This window comes from Vanacampus margaritifer, chromosome 13 (assembly GCF_051991255.1).
Source record: "Vanacampus margaritifer isolate UIUO_Vmar chromosome 13, RoL_Vmar_1.0, whole genome shotgun sequence".
Lineage (NCBI taxonomy): Eukaryota > Metazoa > Chordata > Actinopteri > Syngnathiformes > Syngnathidae > Vanacampus > Vanacampus margaritifer.
The window spans coordinates 11,167,490-11,188,950 of NC_135444.1; the positions used below are offsets into that span (position 1 = coordinate 11,167,490).

The 21,461-nt window shown below is 37.4% G+C and overlaps 2 protein-coding genes across 7 annotated transcripts in view; one reads left to right on the top strand and one right to left on the bottom strand.

The window, feature by feature from the left end:
- The window catches only part of ttll7 (tubulin tyrosine ligase-like family, member 7), an 80,996-nt gene extending 78,386 nt beyond the window's left edge, over nucleotides 1–2,610 (bottom strand). For 3 of the 5 annotated variants that reach the window (XM_077583602.1, XM_077583599.1, XM_077583605.1), the window contains exon 1: nucleotides 2,180–2,610. The gene's annotated coding sequence lies outside the window, so the exon portion shown is untranslated. The remainder of the gene's footprint in view (nucleotides 1–2,179) is intronic. The other 2 variants (XM_077583603.1, XM_077583604.1) reach the window with 2 other exon arrangements.
- A 1,529-nt stretch (nucleotides 2,611–4,139) lies between these two features.
- prkacba (protein kinase, cAMP-dependent, catalytic, beta a) lies at nucleotides 4,140–21,368 on the top strand. 2 transcript variants are annotated; one of them, XM_077583505.1, is made up of 10 exons: nucleotides 4,140–4,464; nucleotides 10,345–10,406; nucleotides 11,542–11,670; nucleotides 13,606–13,704; nucleotides 13,829–13,911; nucleotides 14,696–14,822; nucleotides 14,932–15,027; nucleotides 16,276–16,398; nucleotides 16,579–16,743; nucleotides 16,839–21,368. In XM_077583505.1, the coding sequence occupies exons 1-10, from the start codon at nucleotides 4,419–4,421 to the stop codon at nucleotides 16,962–16,964; spliced, it is 1,056 nt and encodes a 351-aa protein (XP_077439631.1). In that variant the 5' UTR covers nucleotides 4,140–4,418; the 3' UTR covers nucleotides 16,965–21,368. The 2 variants fall into 2 exon arrangements, with proteins under 2 accessions (XP_077439631.1, XP_077439630.1); XM_077583504.1 differs by lacking the exon at nucleotides 4,140–4,464 and adding an exon at nucleotides 7,293–7,521.
- Nucleotides 21,369–21,461: the final 93 nt, after the last annotated feature.

Sequence of the window (21,461 nt, forward strand, 5' to 3'; positions counted from 1 at the left end):
CATTAAGGTAGCACTAAGGAAATGTTCAACCTTAATAAAATATTGTCATAACTCTCCTGATGAAAAGTCAACTTAAAACTAGTTGAATGGTACCTTTGCCAGGGCCTGAGGAGGTCTGTATCATTTTTACTGGCATTAAGAAACTTTGAGGAGGATCATAGGAACACTGCCACACAAAAAACTACAAATGTACTGACTGCTTTATGGAATATATCACTTCCTCCTTTCCCCCTTCGTTACAAAGATGGAAGTCAATTTGGATTTGTGTGAGCTCAAAAACGACGCAATGCACTTGTCCTCATGGTAAATGTGGTCTTCCTTCAGGCATGCCATTACCGCTTTTGTCTATATGGCGCCGCCATAATCAACGTAAACTAAAAGTTCCTTAATGCTACTTTAAAGGAATAACTCTGGGTATGTTTTTATTATATTTATGTGGCTTTTTCCAACACATATTTCAAAAGAATAACCAATATGGCCATGGTTTGATTCTTCAGCAGATTTTTTTAAATGTTATTGTTCTCTTTTTTAATATTAAAAAATAAATAAAAAATACATCACTATGGAACACATTTAACAACAAATTTAACAACTTGATTAAAACTGTAATCTTATTGCACCTGCTTGTTAATTCGGATCAAAAGTAAATGAATAATGGTAATTTTATAAACCGTGTATATTGCGTCTGCAAATGTGTTAATATTTCTGTTTTTTGTTTGTTAATAAGTGGGATTAAACAGCTCTAAACTCCTTAACGAATTCCCATAAGATTTACGGAGCAACATGGGCTAAACACATAGTACAGATGGTTAAAGGTTAACAAACAGGATTATTTGTTTTACTTTTGAAGACATGTCAGTTTTTTTTAACTAATCCTTGCTTTCACAGTGAATAATGCATGCATGCATATTAAAAACACTGTTCCAACAGATGCAGGAGAGGGACATTGTTGACAGGTTTGTCACACAAAAAAAACTATTTAAGATGATGACAATAATTGTTTCATCATCACTATCTCAAATAAAATGTCAGGTTCTTGAGATATCTTGCAAGAAGAGAGAACAAATGTTCTGTACTTGTTTTGTGCCTTCTTTCACATACAAGGACTACAAGGAATACAAGGACATACAAAGACTATTTTGAAACCTCAAAGCATATTACATAATCCTAAAAATGTAATGAGGTGAACAATGTTATCCAGACCATGCCATAAATAGGCGAATCCCGTTTGAAATGATGGTGTTTTCAACATTCAGATGTAATTGCAAATTCCATCAGAGTATTTCATGTAAGCACAAAACTGCAACACATTTCTTACATTAAAGTGGACGCAAAACTGCAACAGCTGGGTGCCAGTACAAAGCTACAATATTGTTAAACTCTTTCCCTTCTGACATTTTAAAATTTCATCTGCACACACCCCAACTAGACACTTGAAACTTTCAGCAGTTGAGTAAATAAATGCTCCTGGCAGCATGAGGGCCAGATCTTATTATACAGCACACATCCATCCATTCATTTCCAGAAATAACATGTCAGACTGTTTATGTCAACATGCACATGTACTGTATGTGTCCTATGCACACTTCCTCCTGTGTATATTTTATATAAAGATGTAAGGGGCTTAGCATCCTGCTAATCTTGCAGGTCGCTTTAAGGGTCCTCGCCAAACAAGCTACGGGCTAAGCTAACGAGAATACTGATGGAGATCGTGCCTGTCATAGCAACTACTGTGGGCCATGCCCCTTTATAGTCTTTCAAAATAAATGTTTTTATGATTATTATTCTTTTTATTTTATTTTTTTATGATTATTATTATGCGTGTCACTCTTCTGTTCACAGGAAATCAGCGTCTCTCCAAATGCAATGTTACACAGCAGGTGTACTGAGGAATTGAGGAAAAGAGTACTGTTGTTGCTAGCGTGCTTACAGCTAAAGAGCTAGTGTTGCAGGTCCGGTTGGGGGTTCTTGTAGGAAACAATCAAGCGGTGCTGCTATTAAACAGCAATACACTAGAAATGAAGCGTGACTATTTTCATTAAGCGACGGCACTGCAATAAAATTCGTGACTATATGCAGCGCATCTATCTGGTGATGCAGAAAAGAAAACGAGGGTGAGCAACTAGCTTGGTCTTATTATATTCTTCGGGAGGGACTGAGGGGCGAAGTAGCTCGTTACCTTATTAATTCCAGTCACTGGTAGCGCAGCTCCTTAGCTTGGTTGCGTCCCAGCGAAAACGCAGACAACCAGCCCAGCACCAGCACTGTAGTAGTGTTTTCAAAAATGCATCAGTGTTTGTGTTGTGCAGGAAACCGCAAAATACTGTTGGACATTCACACGAAGAGGGGAGGAAAAAACAAATCTGAGTCTTGAAGTCCGGTGGTGTGCAATGAGCGCTAGAGCGAATCCATGGGTGAAACCATTCACGGTGAGAATGGGGGTGAAGCTACATGAATTGCTGAAGTTTTGCAATGGAAATGTAGGTTTCCTCGGTCAGCACAAAACGTGCCCAATAGTTTAATAATAACTCAGAGTAAACACACGAGTCTTGTTTAGTATATTAAGTTACAATTTACTCGAGAAATATATTTGATTAAGGGAGTGTCCGTTGGCTCTTCCTCATCGCTGGCTAAATACAAACACTGGAAGCTACCTAGCAACAATGTCGCTGACCGTGGTGCTAAAATCAACCCTGCTGTCATGGGCGCGCCCTACTCAGAGGTCATTGACGTGTCATTCACATCGTAACACGTAGTGTATCTACAGGGATCCTTAGGTCAATTTACACTCATTTTGTGCTATCGCCCCTTGCACCAGGAAAATGTATTTGTTGTTAATTACATTAGTGATCATTGTATTATTATTTTCAGGAGACCTCAGTGGCCAGGCTCCTCTATATTTGGTGGTTGTGGTGTATTTTATTGTCCTGTTAGGTTAGTGAGGTAACTACTATCACCTAATGTCTCTCACAAGAAATTCAAAACTAAAGGTGATATACCTTTGCAGTTGATTTCCGCCAAATTGTTGAATGTGGTTCTATGTGTCTATAGTTGAAGAGCTGTTTAAAATACCTTTGTCTAGTCAGGCGTTCCAATAAGACTAAATTGTTTTTTATATTTGCTTTTATTAATGGTAACGTGTTATGATGTTTACTGGATATATGTATGACTGTATTCTGTAAAGCAGTGATTTTTTTTTTAGTGTGTAGGAGTATGAGAAGGGGAGAGCAGTAGGAGTACATGTACAGAGTATCCGCTAGTGGTATTTGAAAGAGTCACTGAATTAAATGTTTAAACACTGCATGACGTTACAGTGATTAAAATATTTCAACAATGTACAAATATTTACATCATCAAGAGTCCTGAAATATTTGATGTATTTATTTAGTCATTTCCCCCCTAATATTTGTTAATTCAAATGTCTTTATTTATTTGTATTTTATTTTGTATGTATTATTTAAATGCATTATTAGTTATATAGTTGGTTAATTAATTTATTTAAAAAAAAAATAACATTGGTGATAAAAAACATGTTTATTATTTACACTTTCAATACTCCATTTTATTAAATAGTGTTATTATTATTATTATTATTATTATTATTATTATTATTATTATTATTATTATTATTAAATACTGTCATTTGCTAACTAAATGTTTGCTCACTCCTCTAAAAGATAACACCAGAAAGATGGATGTGGATGGATGGATGGATGGATTTTCACAGTACCTTGTATGCCATTTCTATGCATCACATTATATTTAATATCAGTCAGAATCATCTTTATTGGACGGATATGTTGAAACATATAAGGAATCCATGTCTGGTAAAACGTAGATTTATTATTTTTACACATGTGTACAAAGGATAGAGAGTCATAAATAAAAAATAAAAAAATTGCCTTCAAAAGTGTGAATAGTGTAGTAATACAAGAACAACAACAACATAATTGAAATAATACAAAGTGACAGGACTACAACGGTAAATACCTGGCAATAGTGCTAATTGGGTCAACGTACTTTTAATAAAGTACAGTTTTACATTAACGGTACTATTAAAAGCCGGTAAGATTTTCCACGAAACTTGAAGGCACCGTTTCAGCCGTCAAATAGGTTAACGCAGCTATTCCCACGCAACTTGAACGCAGCATACAACGACAGCAGGCAGGGGTGAAAACTCAGGATCATGTTTTCATTCCAGCGAAGGCCTACTTGAAAGCGCACAGACATTTTGTCTAAAACGACAGCCGTTCGCAGAGCCTCCGCTGACAACGAGGGGAAATAAATGTTGCTATTTGCTGAGCTGGTTTAAATCTGTTAGCTAGCTAACGGAGGAGGAGGAGCTGCTAGCTCGCTAGCTAGCCACACCGCCACCATCGTCGCTCGTAGCCAGCTGTGCATCGCGCCGTCTTCCAGCGATGGGCAACGCAGCTACTGCCAAGAAAGGCAATGAGCAAGAAAGCGGTAAGCATCGTCCACTTAGCACTGTTTGTAACGTTAGATGCTGTTTATGCGTGTTTCGGCATGACTGCGCTTGCTGTACTGTACTGTACTGTACTGTACTGTAATGTAATGTAATGTAATGTGTACGATGAGCAGCCTTCAGCAGTTTGTTATCCAGCCTTAGCTGATGATGCACTCACTGCTCTTATCATTACAGTACAGCCCAGGACTGAATGCCGTTTTTGACAGGACATTGACATGTTCAGATAATAGATAGTCTTGCTGGTTTATATATGCTTTACTAATATGAAAGTAGTGGGTAATACGTTTACTTATTATCATTTATTATTAATATTGTGTGCACCGGTATACAATGAGTACTGTACATTATCTTGAGTGTTTCCCACTACAAAAATGCTTCAGTGGGTTTCACAACCTTTATTGAGTCATTTGCATCTTTGAACTTGTTTACAATGTCACAAACACTATACCAGTAGTCGCCAAGCTTTTTTTTAAAACTGAAATAATAGTAAAATAAAATAAAAATAATAATAATCGTATTATAGACTATTTTGCGAGATAGAAAGCATCCACATTAATAGGCAACACTGTATTTCTGAATCTTTCAAGTGATCACTTTTACAACCTTCTAAGGAAATCACAATTATGTTCCATCACTGGTGAGTTGTTTTTACTCAACCAAACCTTATTTATATAGTGCTTTGACAACAGCCCGTCTGTACCAAAGCGTTGTATAGAAAATTAAAACAACAACAATATTCCAATCATAAATAACCACACAAAGTTCCATCTATTCAAACAGAATACACTATTCCTCCCTTCACATACAAAAGGTACGAGCTTAATAAAAGGCCCATGGACTATTCATGTGGTCCGAGGGTTCAACCTGGTGCCCGTAGGCCTAGGCCCGTAAGACATAGCTTTTTAAAATGTATTTCTTTGTTTTTTTATATAGCAGTCATTCTTGAAAAGCTAAGCTAAAGCTAAACTAATGATTTTTTTTGACCAATTAAGTGAAATTGGATAATTTCCATAAAGATCTCTCACAACACACTAATGTGGTTGGGAATCACTAAATTACAGTGCCGTTATGTAAAAATTGTAGCACCTCATTTGAAAATATCCTTATGCGTTAAACACACTGCAAGAACTTATTACAGATAAAATAATAACTAAAGTAAATCTAAAGTTCACGACTGTTTGGTTAGGCTGAACCTGCATTTAACCAGTGAACAAAATGTTCAACTGTTTTGTTTCCTGCAGGGCCATCGCTAACTTTAGTTGTTCATATTCTGGAATTAAACATCTTTGTTATAGTTAAACCTGTTTAAGTACCTTCCAATAATATGTAAGCATTTGGTAAAGGGCTCTTAGCACTGTTTTCGTGGATATTTTCCAAACTAATACACTCAACCGGACCACGCCTCTGGTCTACACAGAAAGCACTGATCTTGACCTGCTTTCTGACTGGCAGTAATCCATGCACTTTCACAGGCTTCTTATTGAAAACACCAGTAGTTCCTGTTGGGCGGCTGTGGCTGTGGCTGTTGTGTGTAATGATATAATCATACTGTTATGCAAACAACACACTCCATCGAAGTATGTTTACATTAAGATTGAGGCCAACTGTGCAGGAGTTGTCTGTCAGGACTTGGGTTCAAGGACAGGGGTGATAAAATTCATCTTGATAAGCATTTTCTTTTTCGTTCAATTCATTTTAAGTTAAGTAGATAGATTTTTTTTCTCAGGTGAACTACTGAAGGTATATTCTTCCAATGAAGTTGGATAAAGTCGACAACATAGCATAGAACAAACCCATCTTCCAGTTGTACTTCCAAATGATGATTTGTCTGTGTTTGCCGATGGGTGTTACAAAACTGTGGAAAGATTTTCTAGCCCTTTTTTAGGCAAGCAGCCATATTTGGTATTCAGAAATAGACTTACATGCCTCACAGTGATGCAGTGGGCCCATATGATTTATCACAGCCAATCACTGAAGAAAATCAATGATAGCAATAAAACTTCTCAAATAATATCATGTCAGGGAGCTGCTCGACTTCAGATTTTTTTGCAGCGATTTATAATAACTCAAAAATGTTTTTTTGATTTTCTATAGGGAACAATGTATGTACATTAAATTGTCATCATCATTAAAAGATGAACTAAACATGCATTTTTATGTGACTTTTGAACAATCTTAACTGTGTTAAAAAAGGTAACCTTGCAAAAAATTTGTTTTCACATTTGTACATAAATGTATTATTATTTTACTGGTTTGGTCCACAGCTTGTTGGATAATAGGCAATGTTGAACATTAATTTCCAGTAGGCATGGGCGAGTACCAAATACCAGCCTTATTTTAAGCTATTGGTATACAGTACTTGCAACTGTGGCCGATACCAGTATCAGCCATCCTCTTGTGTCCATTTCACGATCAGGCACTAGAAATTTGAAGAATAGAACATTGCCATTATTTTCATGCAATTTTAAGGGGAAAAAATGCTATATTGTTATTTACAAATTATCTGTCATTGTTTTTGGGGGGAAATGTATTTACTCGTTCTGGTGTCGGTCTGAAAAAAAGTGATATCGAACATCTCTCATTTCCAAACTAGAAGCAAATCTTATTTTGATTCAATGCAAAGATAATTAGTCTGCTGTCATGGACGAAATTATATCAAATTCAGTACAAAGGAGACATTGATTGTAGCATAAAAAAACATGCAGAGGGATGGTCACTGAAACTAAAGTGGAGTGCTTGAACAGGAAGCTTAACTTTATGTGGTTAGCCAAGTGTTGCAGAGTACTTGACTTCATACAGGAAGCTGCAATTTCTCATCTGGTCCCCTGTCTGGAAAGTGTTTTATTTTGCCTGTGAGTCTCTGCTGTTATTACACATAGAAAAGAAGAAAAAAAATCTCCTAATGGCTCAGGGAAAGGATCAGTCGTTCGCCAGCCGCTTTTTTCACAGATGTCGTAAAAGTAGCCATGAGCAGAGAGGACATGAAAATGAGGTGCCGCACATTTCGGAGTTCACCATCATGTGGGATACGTTAAGTAAGTGCTCCGTAACTTGCACATCAGATGAATCCTTTGCAACATTCCAAGATGTGAGCTGGATCAGTTCTGTATTAGTTTTGTTGCTTGTGTGAGAAGGAAAATTGATTCACAACGCATAATTCACTAAAACGTTATTGTATTAAACCTTCAAGGGTTCTTACTTGTACTTTGTGTATGTGCCACTCCACAGCCTTTGTAAGTCACTCAGCCATTCAAAGTTTTAACAGCAAACAACCGTCGAGTTTCTTGTTAAATCGCTAATTACATCACTTGCATCGTGGGTTCACATACTTGCGTTTTTCAAATTTTAAAAAATATTTTATTGTGGGGTGGAGGCTGTTTTCCGTCGAAATACATACTGGCTGTTTACCAGGATTTTTTAATAAATTCAGGGTTAAAGTAAAATCCCAATGCATTTCAATGTCAGTATGCGGATTTCAAGTTTTGGCTGGCCGTCCCGATTTCTCTTCCCGAATAGGATCCACTGTATTTCCTCTTTGTCTAAGTCTAAGATCAATGTAGTAAGCACACTTTCATTTGTTTAGAAATGCAATTGTGACACTGTTAGAAAATATTCAGCTTCACATTAGTTAAGAAACAAACACCACTTGAGTGCTACAACAACCACTGCTGTTATCTTAAGATGGAACCCAGGGGCAGCAGATGCAATGAAAATATCAAAGGCCCCATATTTGAACCCTGTGGAACACCATACGTTCCGTTACACGTGTAAAATCAGATTGCGCATATTCGTCTGACCACTTCATTTTATTGCTTGACATAGTATGAAGGTATTTGAATGATAAGTACGTACCATCACAACAACCACAAGTCGACTGCTGAGCGTACCAAATTCCCTGCAGCACACAGATAGGCCAAGCAATGTCGCGTGATCACCTGCAGCCAATGATGGCCAAGCGGGGCATGTCATCACGGATCATTTGAGTCGGGTGTGTGTCTTGACCTCTGCCGAACCCCTGAGGCTGACTCACCGAATCCCGGGGATTCGATCGAACCCAGGTTCAGAACACTGCTCTGATCTTCACCTCTCTGAGTCCAGACTGCTTGCACCAAGCCACCGCTGGCTTACTAAAGCTTATATGGTTTGCTGACATCATACATAACCACAGCAATTCAAACTCAAAAGTTCTGTGAACCTCTAACTCATTTGCTCCCAAAAACGTATAAAAACGTTCTATTTTAAATGTTGCCATGGTCCCCAAAACGTATTTATACAGTTTTTATGTTTTTTAATGCTAGAGCATACATAAGGCTTTGATGCAGCCTCTGACCTGAAGAAGTCGCTTAAAGCAATCGCAGTTATTACAAAAAACGGCCAGCAGGTGGCAGCAAAGTATAAGAGATCAACCAGGGCCTTTCATCTTTGCAAAAAGCTCATTTACTCACAATTCTAAATAGATTTGTGAATAATGATAAAACTTAGCTATATTCTAATGCTAATTGCTGCAAAACGGAAACAGATACAATATTTTTTCCCAGATGAAAGAAGAGCCTCTAATCTTTTTTTTTGATAGGTTCCATGTTTTTATAGCAATAGAACACAATATTTTGTGGGCCTTGCAAAATCAGTCAAAATCCAGTAAAACTCCCGGGAGCGAAGAGGGTTGCTTCAGTAAAAATGGCTGGGAGTGAATGAGTTAAAGAGGCATATTATTGGTCGTATTGCAATTTGTACGACGTGGGGTGCAGTCGCCATTTGTTTCAAATCATAGTACATTCTTTGTGTTCATAACTGTCATACTGTCATTTTTATGTATGCTTTTTTGGGGGGTAACTATAAATGCGTTTTATGCAGCTGCTGTTGTTATTGTTGTTTGTGATGCTTTTTCAGTGTACTGTAATCTGATCTGAGCCTGACCTACGTAATTCTAACAAACTATTAAACACTCACGTTGCAGAAATAGTCCGATGTTGTAATATGAAAACAATGAAGCAAACATTGTTCCCACATTACGTAAAATACTGTAGTCTGGTCTATATTTCAAAATTAGCGTTCCTAGAGGCCTTGGGGAAAAATAGTCTACTCTTTTTCCACTCTTGGCAGGCTACCGACGATGTACTGTACTGTGTATGCTGTCTTCTCTCAAATACTGTATGCCATTCTGTTTTGTGTTACATTGGATCCACTTAAATCACAAATGCTGCCGTTTCAAACACTTCATGAATGTTTCTCCTTCTCTTTTTCTTCTCATCACTTCCATCCATGTGGCTCAATGTTCCTGAAAACCCCTTGGCGATCTTGTAGAGACTTTTGGTATGCTCACTTTTCATTGCGACATCCTCAGTCACAGAGTGGATGCTCGGTTCAACTTAACCCTGTAGATCAGATGTAGTGTGGAATTGACACTCATGATTGGCAGCCCTTCGGTGACTCTGTGACTCGGGATTTCTCATGTCTGATTTGACCTTTCCTGACCTTTTTTTTTAACTGCCTGCACTGTGGTCTCTGTTGCGCTCTGCATTTTGTCTTTTTGTCCCAGCCTGCCCATTGTTACACTATTATTAACTCTCAAATCCTTCCCAAAGAGATGCAGAACAGCTTGACTTTATATTTGGCCAATTTTGTCGAGCCTACCAAAGCTATTTGCATCACTTGAATTTCCTGGTTGAGCTGCTGTGTGGTTTTGTTCAGGAGTTTTTTTCCCCTGTTTTGTCAAGTAGTCATTTCTCCTCAGTGGTACCTGAGATGTGCCTGACCTTAAAATGCACTTTACCCCTAAATGTTGTTTGACATTAACTGTCAGTGTGTGTGTGTGTGTGTTTAATGTAATCATTTTGTTTTGTGCTGTCTTTTTGTAGTGAAAGAGTTCTTAGCTAAAGCCAAAGAAGATTTTTTAAGAAAATGGGAGTGTCCACCACAGGTAAGATATAATTTAATCAGATTTACATTCCTCTTGCATCAACAGTCTTTGGTGATACCTTGAGAAGTAGGGCTGTGCAATTACCGGTATTTGAAATTAAATTACAATTTTAATTATTACACTCCACAATGACAAAATCGGCATAATCGTGAAAAAGGTAAGAGATTATTAATACTAATTTTGAGTTGTTGAAATATACAGTACAGGCTTAAAGTTTGGACACACTTTCTTATTCAATACCTTTGCTTTATTCTCATGACTGGTTACTTTGTAGATTCTCACTGAAGGCATCAAAGCTATGCATGAACTGATGTGGCGTTATGACCTTAAACAAAAAAAAAAAAAAAAAGTGAAATAACTGAAAACATGTTTTATATTCTAGATTCTTAAAAATATCCATCCTTTGCTCTGGTTACTTTTTTTTTTTTTGCATACTCTTGGCATTCTTACGTCTGGGAACTCCTTAAAGACTGTTGGAAAACCCTTTCAGGTGACGACCTTTTGAAGCTCATCAAGAGAATGCCAAAAAAAGTCATCAGAGAAAATGGTGGCTATTTACTTATTTATTTATTTTATTATTTTTCACCTTTTATTGTTAATTACATAACTCCAAATGTTTTTGATAGTTGTCGTCATAGTTGATGCCTTCAGTGAGAATCTACAATGTACATAGTCATGAAAATAAAGCATAGTATTGAATGAGAATGTGTGTCCAAACTTTTGGTCTGTACTGTATATATATATAAATATTTATATAATATTTATTTTAAAATGACTAATTCAATAATTCTTGTTTGGTCCAAAGGGAACTTGCATATAAATAAAGTGTTTCAAATAAATGTATTTGTCTTAATATTTTTACGCGTTTTCTTGTTTTGTACCCCCCAAAAAAATGGTTGTCCTAATCGTGATTTCAATGATTACCACAGTAATCGTGATTCATATTTCCTTCACAATCGAGCAGTCCTACTTGAGAGATAGTACATATCTACATCCTGTCGTGCAAATTTCAGCATAAATAAATGTTTGAGATTGCACAATTTTACTTGGGTGTAAAGAACAACAACAAAGCATCTAATGATTTAATGTATACGTTAGTCACACTTGCTTAGAATTGGAGCATTTGTTTCCTCAGAGCACGACGTGCCTGGACGACTTCGATAGGTTCAAGACTCTGGGAACTGGCTCATTTGGCCGGGTACTGCTGGTAAAGCATAAAGGAACAAACCAGTTCCACGCCATGAAGGTTTTGGACAAACAAAAAGTAGGTGAATCGATTCTTAAAGACAGCTTTTACAGGATCCTGGTGCGTTTTATTTTTATTTTTACAATTTCTCATAAAAGGCAGCACTTCCTCTCATGCATGCAAGCATCACAAAAAACCCTCAGAGGTGCTTAACATTAAAATAGTGTTGTGGAAGTTGTTAGTGTCTGGTTTCCTGTTTCAGTTTCTCCGATCATTATGTTTACCTTTTTACACATATCCTCAAATCATTGTTTCTCAACAGGTGCTTTGAATTTTTGAAAATACTTTAATTCATTAATAATTAAAGAATAATAATTTCAATTTTGCGTTATCAAGATTTGGAAAGTATTTAAATTTTCGATTAAATGCTTTTAAGGTGCTTGCAGTTTAGCGTGGTAACATTTAAATTTTACAGCCAATTGTGTTCCAACTAACTCAACCCCCTTGCTAGATGGAGAAATAAAACATTTTTACATTGTTTTAAAAAATAATTGAATTTTGTTTTAGAATGCTATGATAAAAACAAAAAAAGGTCATTACAGACGCTCCCCAACTTACGAACGAGTTACGTTCCGAGCGATCGTTCGTAAGGTGAATTTGTTCGTAAGTTGCTTCAGTGCTATATTTTGTATTATAATTTATGTTTAAAGAGAATACGTACAGTACTGTACTACGTATGTTAGAGAGAGAGAGAGAGAGACACACACAGTATGTACATGTACGTAATAAGATAAATAAAATGAAGTTTAACTTACTTTTGGAAGATGTACTCGATGCTTAAGGATTTGATGGAGGAGGAAGAGGAGGATTTTATATCATGAGAGGTTCTTCGTCGTCGCTGGAATGGGCTTCAAAAGTTACTTCCTCCTCCGTAACTTCAATGTAGGAAGAAGTTGAGGGTCGCGGAGAAGAAGATGAGAGTTGATGAGTAGCTTCCTTGGAGGATTTACTAGAAACTGGCCGAAAGAAGCGATCTAACGACGATTGCACAGTTTTCTTATTTTTTCATCATAAATGATGCGGTAGCACTGTATGGCATCATTAAATTGATTTGCAACCTTTGTGCAACGTTCAATATTTGGGTCTTGCTGCTCGAAGAGTGCGATGGCTTTATCTATGAGCGACAGGCGTTTCTTCTTCTTCCTCCTCCTCGACACGTTGCTGAGCCTCCAATGCTGGGTGAGCTCTCACAGCGCCAAGCGTCGGTATTAGCGGCGGAAAGAAGCACTATAGTACTCGGAAAAAGGTGCGCAATATAAAATCTAACTTACAGCATCTCTTTCCAAACTTTTTTTGACATGCGCGCAGACATGTTCGTATGTACCGTTGTTCGTAACTCGAATGTTCGTAAGTAGGGGAGCGTCTGTACATGTTGAAAGTGAAACGCAGCAGACCTTTGGAACTTGGCTGGTCGGATTTTAATTTGTCACAGTTTCAAATTATTAAATTATTAAATTAAATTAATTTAATGGGATCTGAACTTCCCCTTTAAAAGCATGTAAATACTGAGATAATAAGTAACATTTTAAGTTATTCATGTAACTTTTGTTAACTGTAAAACCTTAAGCATTAAACACATTACCAGGATGAGAGAGCAGTACTTTGAAAGGTGATTATTTACTTTACTAGTCACTTTTGGTATTTTATCATTTCTATCGACTTTTTGAAGGATACGATACACAGTCAAAGAAAAGTGTAACGATGTAAATCAGTTGATGTTGACATACTTTTTTCATCTTCTTTACTTCTGTTTGTTGGACCAATCTTGAGTTTGCGACAATGAGATTTGAGGGGTCACTTCACTGTAAACGTTTTGAGTACAGTATTAATCAATTTTATTGGCAAACCGTGCCACAGCTGTTAGCCGAGCTTAAATAAAACGTATTTGAAGTAAATCAAAAGTGCTAGAATTTGACCTTATGAACTCAAACATCAAGTCTCTTGGTGTGGCAGGTGGTGAAATTGAAACAGATAGAACACACGCTGAATGAAAAGAGGATACTGCAGGCCGTCTCCTTCCCCTTCCTTGTCAGATTGGAGTATGCGTTCAAGGTGGGTCCGCACCTTTACATATTACATGTGTTGATTTAGAATGCTTGTCTCTTCCACTACAAAACTCAAACAAACAAAACAAAAACATTTTGGCCCCCAAGTTTTCACTCTCTTTGTTCAATAGGACAACTCAAACCTCTATATGGTGATGGAATATGTGCCGGGTGGAGAGATGTTCTCACACCTGAGACGCATTGGAAGGTTCAGGTACGTGCTCCATATGAAATTGTAGATACTGCAAAACTTTCTATGGCCGACCACTATTCATTCAAGGAGTTCCGTTATATATACACCTGTAATTTATTTCTATAATTTTAGAGGTTTAAAAACGTTTCAAATGAAAACAAGAAAAGGCATTAATCAAGCTTAATTTTCATGATATTTATGCAAAGGGGATTTACAAAAGTTGTACCGTATAGTCTTAAAGACGTCCGCCAACAGTAATGTGGCAATAATGTGTAGAGGGAGATTACTGTACTTGGGGATTGAGTCTCTTCTTATCAAGAATACACACTGTCCCTTTTTATTATTACACGTTAGGGATGTTAGATACCACTTTTATCAGACTGATAGCAGTACGAGTACCTACAGATTCCGATACTAAGTACTGATACCACTAGTACCCTTGAGACAAAACCTTTGAATTACCACAATGACAGATAATTGAGAAGAAAGATCTTTCTTTCTTTATGATGCATTATGTTGATTCACCATTGTGTGTCGCTCCAACTGCTGGCTAGGAGGACTTACTACATGACACATTATTTTTGCCTTGGGCATAATATAACCCGATTGAATAAAGGCCGGACTCAATGGGCTCTCTGTAACTTGAGAATGTTCCACAATATTATGTGTTTTACCTCAGCCACTATGACCTTTCATTTTTGCAAAATGAAAAGACTATTGATGGATCTTACATTAAATAAACAATTGTGTTGAATGTGTTGTTCAGAAAAAAACTCACCCAACTGTCTGCCATTCCTTCTTTCAGTGAACACCATGCACGATTTTATGCAGCTCAAATAGTGCTCACCTTTGAGTACCTCCACTCCTTAGACCTCATCTACAGAGACCTGAAGCCTGAAAACCTGCTCATTGATCAACATGGGTACATTCAGGTACGCCATGTAGCCAACAACATGTCTGGATGTATTGCGGTTCAAGTCAGAGCGTCATGCATGCTGGCTGTGGACTCACTCCATTACATTTCTGTTGCTCCACCTTAAGGTCACAGACTTTGGATTTGCCAAAAGAGTAAAAGGCAGAACCTGGACATTGTGTGGAACTCCCGAGTACTTGGCTCCAGAGATCATCCTCAGCAAGGTAAACTACATTGAATTGAATATTTTGTTCATTCAATTTGAAGGATGTGAATCTTTGAGTAGCACTTGGAGATATTACCTTATAAGTGAAAATGTATCATTGTTTTCTTGTGAAAATGTGCATGTAGCGCTTCTTTCAAACTTATTGGTACAACCGTAACATGGCACACTGTGGCATTTTTGTCGAGACAGAAAATACGCTGCGGAGAAATCACTATTCAAGTTAGGCGCGCTTTGCGAGGGGCAACACAAAATGGCCACCGGTAGCTTTACTTCTCACTTTGGCAAGTAGGCGGCATTGTCCATCCATCATATACAAGTCTCTTCTTTTTTTTCTTTCCTATTCTTCTACTTTCTACTACTTCATCTACTACTCCCACTACTACTCACAAACTTACATATGAACGGACTGTCGATGCCGCTTCGTCGCTGTTGGGAGAAGTGAAGCCACCGGCGGTCATCTTACGTTGCCACTCACTAGAGCCCCCGCCTAACTTGAATACATTGATTTCTCCGTATTGTTTTCTGCCTCTACAACGAAAATTCCACATTGTATGACATACAGTTGTACCAATGAGTCTGGGAGAAGTGCTACATGTACATTTGATTGCTAAAAAAAAAAGATTTAATTTTAATATAATTTAAGAAAAAAAATTTTTTTAGAGCCATCAACAAGTGAAAGTAAAGCTCATCAGGACAAAATTTGCCTCATAATGTAAACCTTCTCTCTGTGAGTCTTAATTCACGATTATTGAGATAATATACTCTGAATGGTTGATGCAAATGAGTGAAGTTAGCTTTTTGCAAGGCTCTCATTGCTCCATACAAGGGTTCCAGCATAAAACACGCACTGATAACAGTGTGTTCAGCGAAAAAATAACAGAAGTGGCTAGTCAAAGTGGCAACGTAACATGGCTGCCCTCTTGCTTCAGCCGCGAGGGTCCTATTGACAGTCTGATTATTTATAAGTCCATGCTACTACTACTAGTACAGTACTACTTCTTCTTCTACTACTTCTACCTCTTACAACAAAACAAAAAAAATTACAAAACTATTAATTAAGCAAAAAAAAAGCACAACTTCTGACTTCTTCTTCCACTACTACTATTTTTTCTTCTACTACTACTTCTTCTTGTACTTTTTTTTAATGGTTGTGAAATACACTTGGATGCAATACCACCACACGATTAAGTCACAGGAGAAAAATCAGGTAGTCACATGCGTGATTATTACTTTCTCCCTTTTCCAGGGCTACAACAAAGCTGTGGACTGGTGGGCACTCGGAGTCCTTATCTATGAGATGGCTGCTGGTTACCCTCCATTTTTTGCTGATCAGCCCATTCAGATCTATGAGAAGATTGTGTCCGGCAAGGTGCAAGAGTCGAACGTTACATGAACTTGACTAACCCCTAGGCGTTATTGTGACCATTTTTTGGCTTTTTGTTGGTTCTGACCAAGCCATTTCAAAATAAAATACTGCCCACAGGCTATATTGCCAAAAAGAAATTCAGTTTTGACGTTAAGAGGCGCTCAACTGTGTTTACTCCTCTAGGTACGATTCCCCTCACACTTCAGCTCCGACCTGAAGGATCTGCTGAGAAATCTGCTTCAGGTGGACTTGACAAAGAGATTTGGAAATCTTAAAAATGGCGTTAATGACATCAAAAATCACAAATGGTTCTCCACAACAGACTGGATTGCCATATATGAGAGAAAGGTAAAAAAATTAAATTAAAAAAAAAAAGCAAAAGATTTTCTCCACTTTTGTAACTGTAAAATTAGTATTAAACTTAACTAAACCTTCTCTCTTAGGTTGAAGCCCCCTTCTTACCCAAGTGCAGAGGACCAGGAGACACAAGCAACTTTGATGACTACGAAGAGGAGGACATTCGTGTCTCACAAACGGAAAAGTGTGCAAAAGAGTTTGCTGAATTCTAGTCAGTGGATGAGGGTCCCACCAGGGCTCACGTTTGGGGATATTTGCACTCTCGTAGGGGGTTGAGGTGGAACTGTTGTTGACGTGTCCAAAAACAAATGCTCTGCTCTTTTGTTACACACAGCTGAATGAGATCCTTTATGCCATGATCTTACACAAGCCCGCACACAGGCACATTATGCAGACCACACCGAGAATATGAAGACCACCTTCTTAATTTCAGTTAGAATTTAAATGTGTGAACTAACCAATTCAAATGTATGCGTGTCACCAGTGATGATACATGTTAGCATCTGATATCGCACCTTTTTCTTATTTTCTTGGTCTCCCGTTATTCAGCGTCTTGGTGGCTTGTTTAGAAGGTTGTGGGAAATGTCTCGCTTTGTGGTTTAATTTTCGAATGTTTTAGTTCCAAATGAGCTTTAGTTGATACTGAAAGTTGACAAGTCAACACCATCGTTGTTCTTCCCGCCGCTACAAGTTGCTGGAGCCAATATTCTTATCATTCCCTAAATTAATAAAATACGTATAAATGTATATTGAACATTCCTGGGCAAGTATTATCAGATAGGGCATGGGCCCTTGAGAATAGTGTTTTCATTTTACTCCATTGTCCGTCTTTTTTCCTTTCCCACTGGGCTCCAAATTTGCAGCGTTGCCTCTTACTGTCATAGTGAGCAGGTAATAAGTGAATGCACACCCTCAAACAGTTTGAGGTACCTTGCTCAATGGCACCTCAGCAGTCCTTCCCATAATTACAAATGAACCACACCTTCGTATAAATTGGATTGAATTCCAAGAAATAGTGACCAACAACCTTGACTCGTTTGGATACTCTTAAGATGGGCACAAACACACGGTATGATTTTAGAAGTTTTTTTTCTTGCAATTAAATCTAACAATTGAAGTGCTCACAACTGCAGGTTCAGGTCGTGGCTCGTCCGCTTGACAGTAAATTGCTCTGTTGCCGACTGTCAAACAAATTAAGAAGAAAATTGCAAGTTTCAACTTTCAGTAGACTTGGAATGTTCATGCTAAAAAAAAAAAAAAACGCTAGCAACAATACCATGTGCTTCCCATATCTTCTGTGCCTTTATCTTTACTGAAAACAAAAAAAGAGAGAGCGAGAGACTATAATGCTATTCACAAAAGGTTAGGGATATTTGGGGTTTCAGGTGAAATTTTGTGATGAACCTGAAATACATGTACAGGAGCCAAATGGCAAAATTCACAACAGGTATTTATTTGATCCATAGAAATTTCCAACAATGTCCGCTTCTATGCCTTTCTGTGACTTTTCCAGTCTCTCCTTCTTTTTTTTTTTATTGTTAGCTGGTGTCTTGGTCTCATCATGCTGAAACGTGAACAGTCTGAGTAAGAGGACTGTTTAAATACAAATTCTAGTTGATATTTTAAATGTATTGTTCAGAAAATACAGAAACATGGTGCATTCAAAATTGAGAGGCTAAATTAAGTTCACATGTAAAGGCTGATACATTTTAGGGTATTCCTGAAATTTCTCCCAAAAGCCAAATATCCCAAACTTGTTGTGAATAGTGCACACTCATGATTGATGATTTTAGCATGCTGTTTATCAACTTTGCGCAGGTGCCGAGAAGGGTAAACTTGATAGAAAATCTAGTCGTAACTCTGTTTCGACTGTATGTGATCACTGTCATGGCCGATGGAAATTCAATTTGCTGTCGTACGACTTTTTAGTAGCTGCCAATAGTTCCTTGCATGACTGAAATTGACGGAATTCTTGTGTGCTTGCAGTACATGACAGCAGTTCCATGGGACAAGCATGGTAGGTTAATTGAAGAGTCTAAATGGTCCATAGGTGTGATTGTGAGTGTGAATAGTTACCCTGCGATTGGCCTGCGGCAGGTTCAGGGCATGTCCTGTCTACCGCCCAAAGACAGAAAATGGATGGATTCATTTTAATGAGCAGTGACCCTGTGGGGCTGTCAACTACAGTGTAAACTATTTTTTTCTTGAATAGAAGGAAGTTGAATGACTGACTGAGTGGATGGCTGAAGGTAGCACTTTTTGTAACAACAATCCAAGCAGCAAAGAGCTAGCTGTTTGTTGTAGCTTCGAGCATTATACAGAAGCACATTTGTGGCCACGTGACAAGCTCATTTTGAGCTAAAAACTCATTCTACACATAATGTGTGTTGTAGGTAATCATATTGGTGGTGTTGGTATTGAGTTTATTACCGGAATTTTACCAAAAAAAGAGGTTTTGACTTGCGCTTTAAGCTTTAGAAAGATGGACTTGATTTTGGGAGGCTCAACAGCTTAGTGGTTAAGCTAACATCAAGCTAACAGCTAACATCAAGGTACATGCCTGAGTGTTTATTTCTTGTCGTTTAACACTCCCAACATTGTCCTCTTCAGGCATACAAATGTTTATTTGTGAACGCAGTACGCCTACTTTTTGGGGCTGTTACAGGATGGCCAAATCATATTTGTTTCTGGCATTATTTTCATTGTATGATTTTTATTTTCCTTTTGCTCTGGTCAATTTTAAAACTGATGGGCATTGAAGTATTAATATGAAGCTGAACTTTGCCATTGATGTTATAATGGTGCATCATTTGTAGCATTGTTACAACCATATCAATTCATTTGACATGTCCTTGAAGAGTACCTCAGACCTAATGTGATATTTAATGACTGAACTTGAATGGTATATTTTTAGGGTACATTTGACCTTTTTGAGGGGAAATAGGGAAGGAGGTTGTGATTTTTCCACACATTCTTGAATATTCCATGTACGTTTATGCGGAATTTTCCTGAATGTTGTTGAAGGAACAGTTTTTTTTTTCTTTTTGATTTGGTTTTGAAAGCTAATTGTGCTTGAGCAGCACATTCACAACAAATAATGTCACTGCCATAATATTTGCTTTGACTGTTTTTGGTATATTATATCTGTTATATCCCTGTTTTGTTTTTTTGTGTATTTGTTATTTTTGTGCAACAGTGTCAAGGTACAGTCCCCTTAAGCTGTTCCTATATCATTTATTATATTTTGTTTCGTTGTTTCATTTTAGCACCGAATGTATTATTGTTTTTATTGGTGTGGCATTTTCCTGCGTCACCACATGGCGGCAAATTTTAATAATTAATAACAAATGTATAAGAGCAAACCAGACATTCTCATTCTTCTGACTGCAGTAATAACACATAGCATTTTCAACTATGTTCATCAAGTTGTATATTGTGATAAAGAGTTGCTATTTCTTTTTGGCAAAGTGTCTAAGATGGCCCCTATCTTTCCTCTAATATGCTGAAGGAAAGGCATTTCCAATACTTCTATTGGAAACCAATGTGTGCAAAAGTCAATATTTACAATATTCTTTAAAACTTGTGTTTTTAGTTTTGTAAAATAATTTCAACTAATCATAATATAGAAGCAATGGAAATCACAAACTGAAGCAAAGTATGAAACACAAAATTGGAGCCTCTTTTTTTTTTGGTAAGGATTTCTCTGTTTATTGCCTCCGCACACCTCCCACCAGAGTGACGCAAGTCAACATTGTAGCTATATAGAGCATTTCATACCAATGTCTATCTGTTTAACTTTCATGCAGTACCATTACCGTATATCTAGCCTTGTAGTTAACCATGGGGGTCCTTTTGAGAGGTTTGGTTTCCTTGCTCTACAAGCACTCAGGTTTGGGGAAATGTATTTTTTTTTTAATTGCTCATCTTGTTGGACGAGTTAAAGCGACTGTCAACGTCTTTCACACATTAGTTCTCTAATATTTTTAAGGACATGGTGCTCCATGCCCTGGAAAAGAGACAAAATGCAGCCCAATTAAATAATAGTTAAAAAAAAAAAAGTTGTGATACATTGATACTATTTTTCCTCATAGTTTAAACTTAATTTAATTCTACGTTGCTTTGATAAGCTATTGTTTCTTGTGATCTTACATTTGCTCAAAGCAGTTATATTTCTAGATCATATTTAAACTCCATTCTAATAAGTTCATTTCCCTGAAGACTTGTATTGACAATTTGCATAACTTGCACACCGATGCCTCTCATACCAATGAAAAATCATTAATCCTTTCTTTCAATTGCTTTACTTTTGCGTGCGTGTCATTCAGCTTTTTTGTCCATAATTTGGCACAAAGAGCAGAATTTTGTTGTGCGTCCATGATATTTACATAAGGACAATGTCTGCTAATAAACACCTTGATCTTCAGCATGTTCCAATCCAAACTGCCTGTGTGTCAATCCTGCCACAAACTATTTTTGTGTGGAATCCACAGCTCTTTCAGTGTCATTAAGAACCTTTGTGTGTAATGATGTTTGTCATATGTGATGTAAACAATGGCACTTTCCCCCCGGAGCCTCTTTACTCCCGAATAAACAAGTCAGATTGGGTTCTCTTTGTAGTTAGTCAAATGCCGTATGGGTTCAATATTCCTGACATGTCTTTGTATTTACTTTGTGGGATGTTTTGCACATCATTTAACTGGCTGAAACGT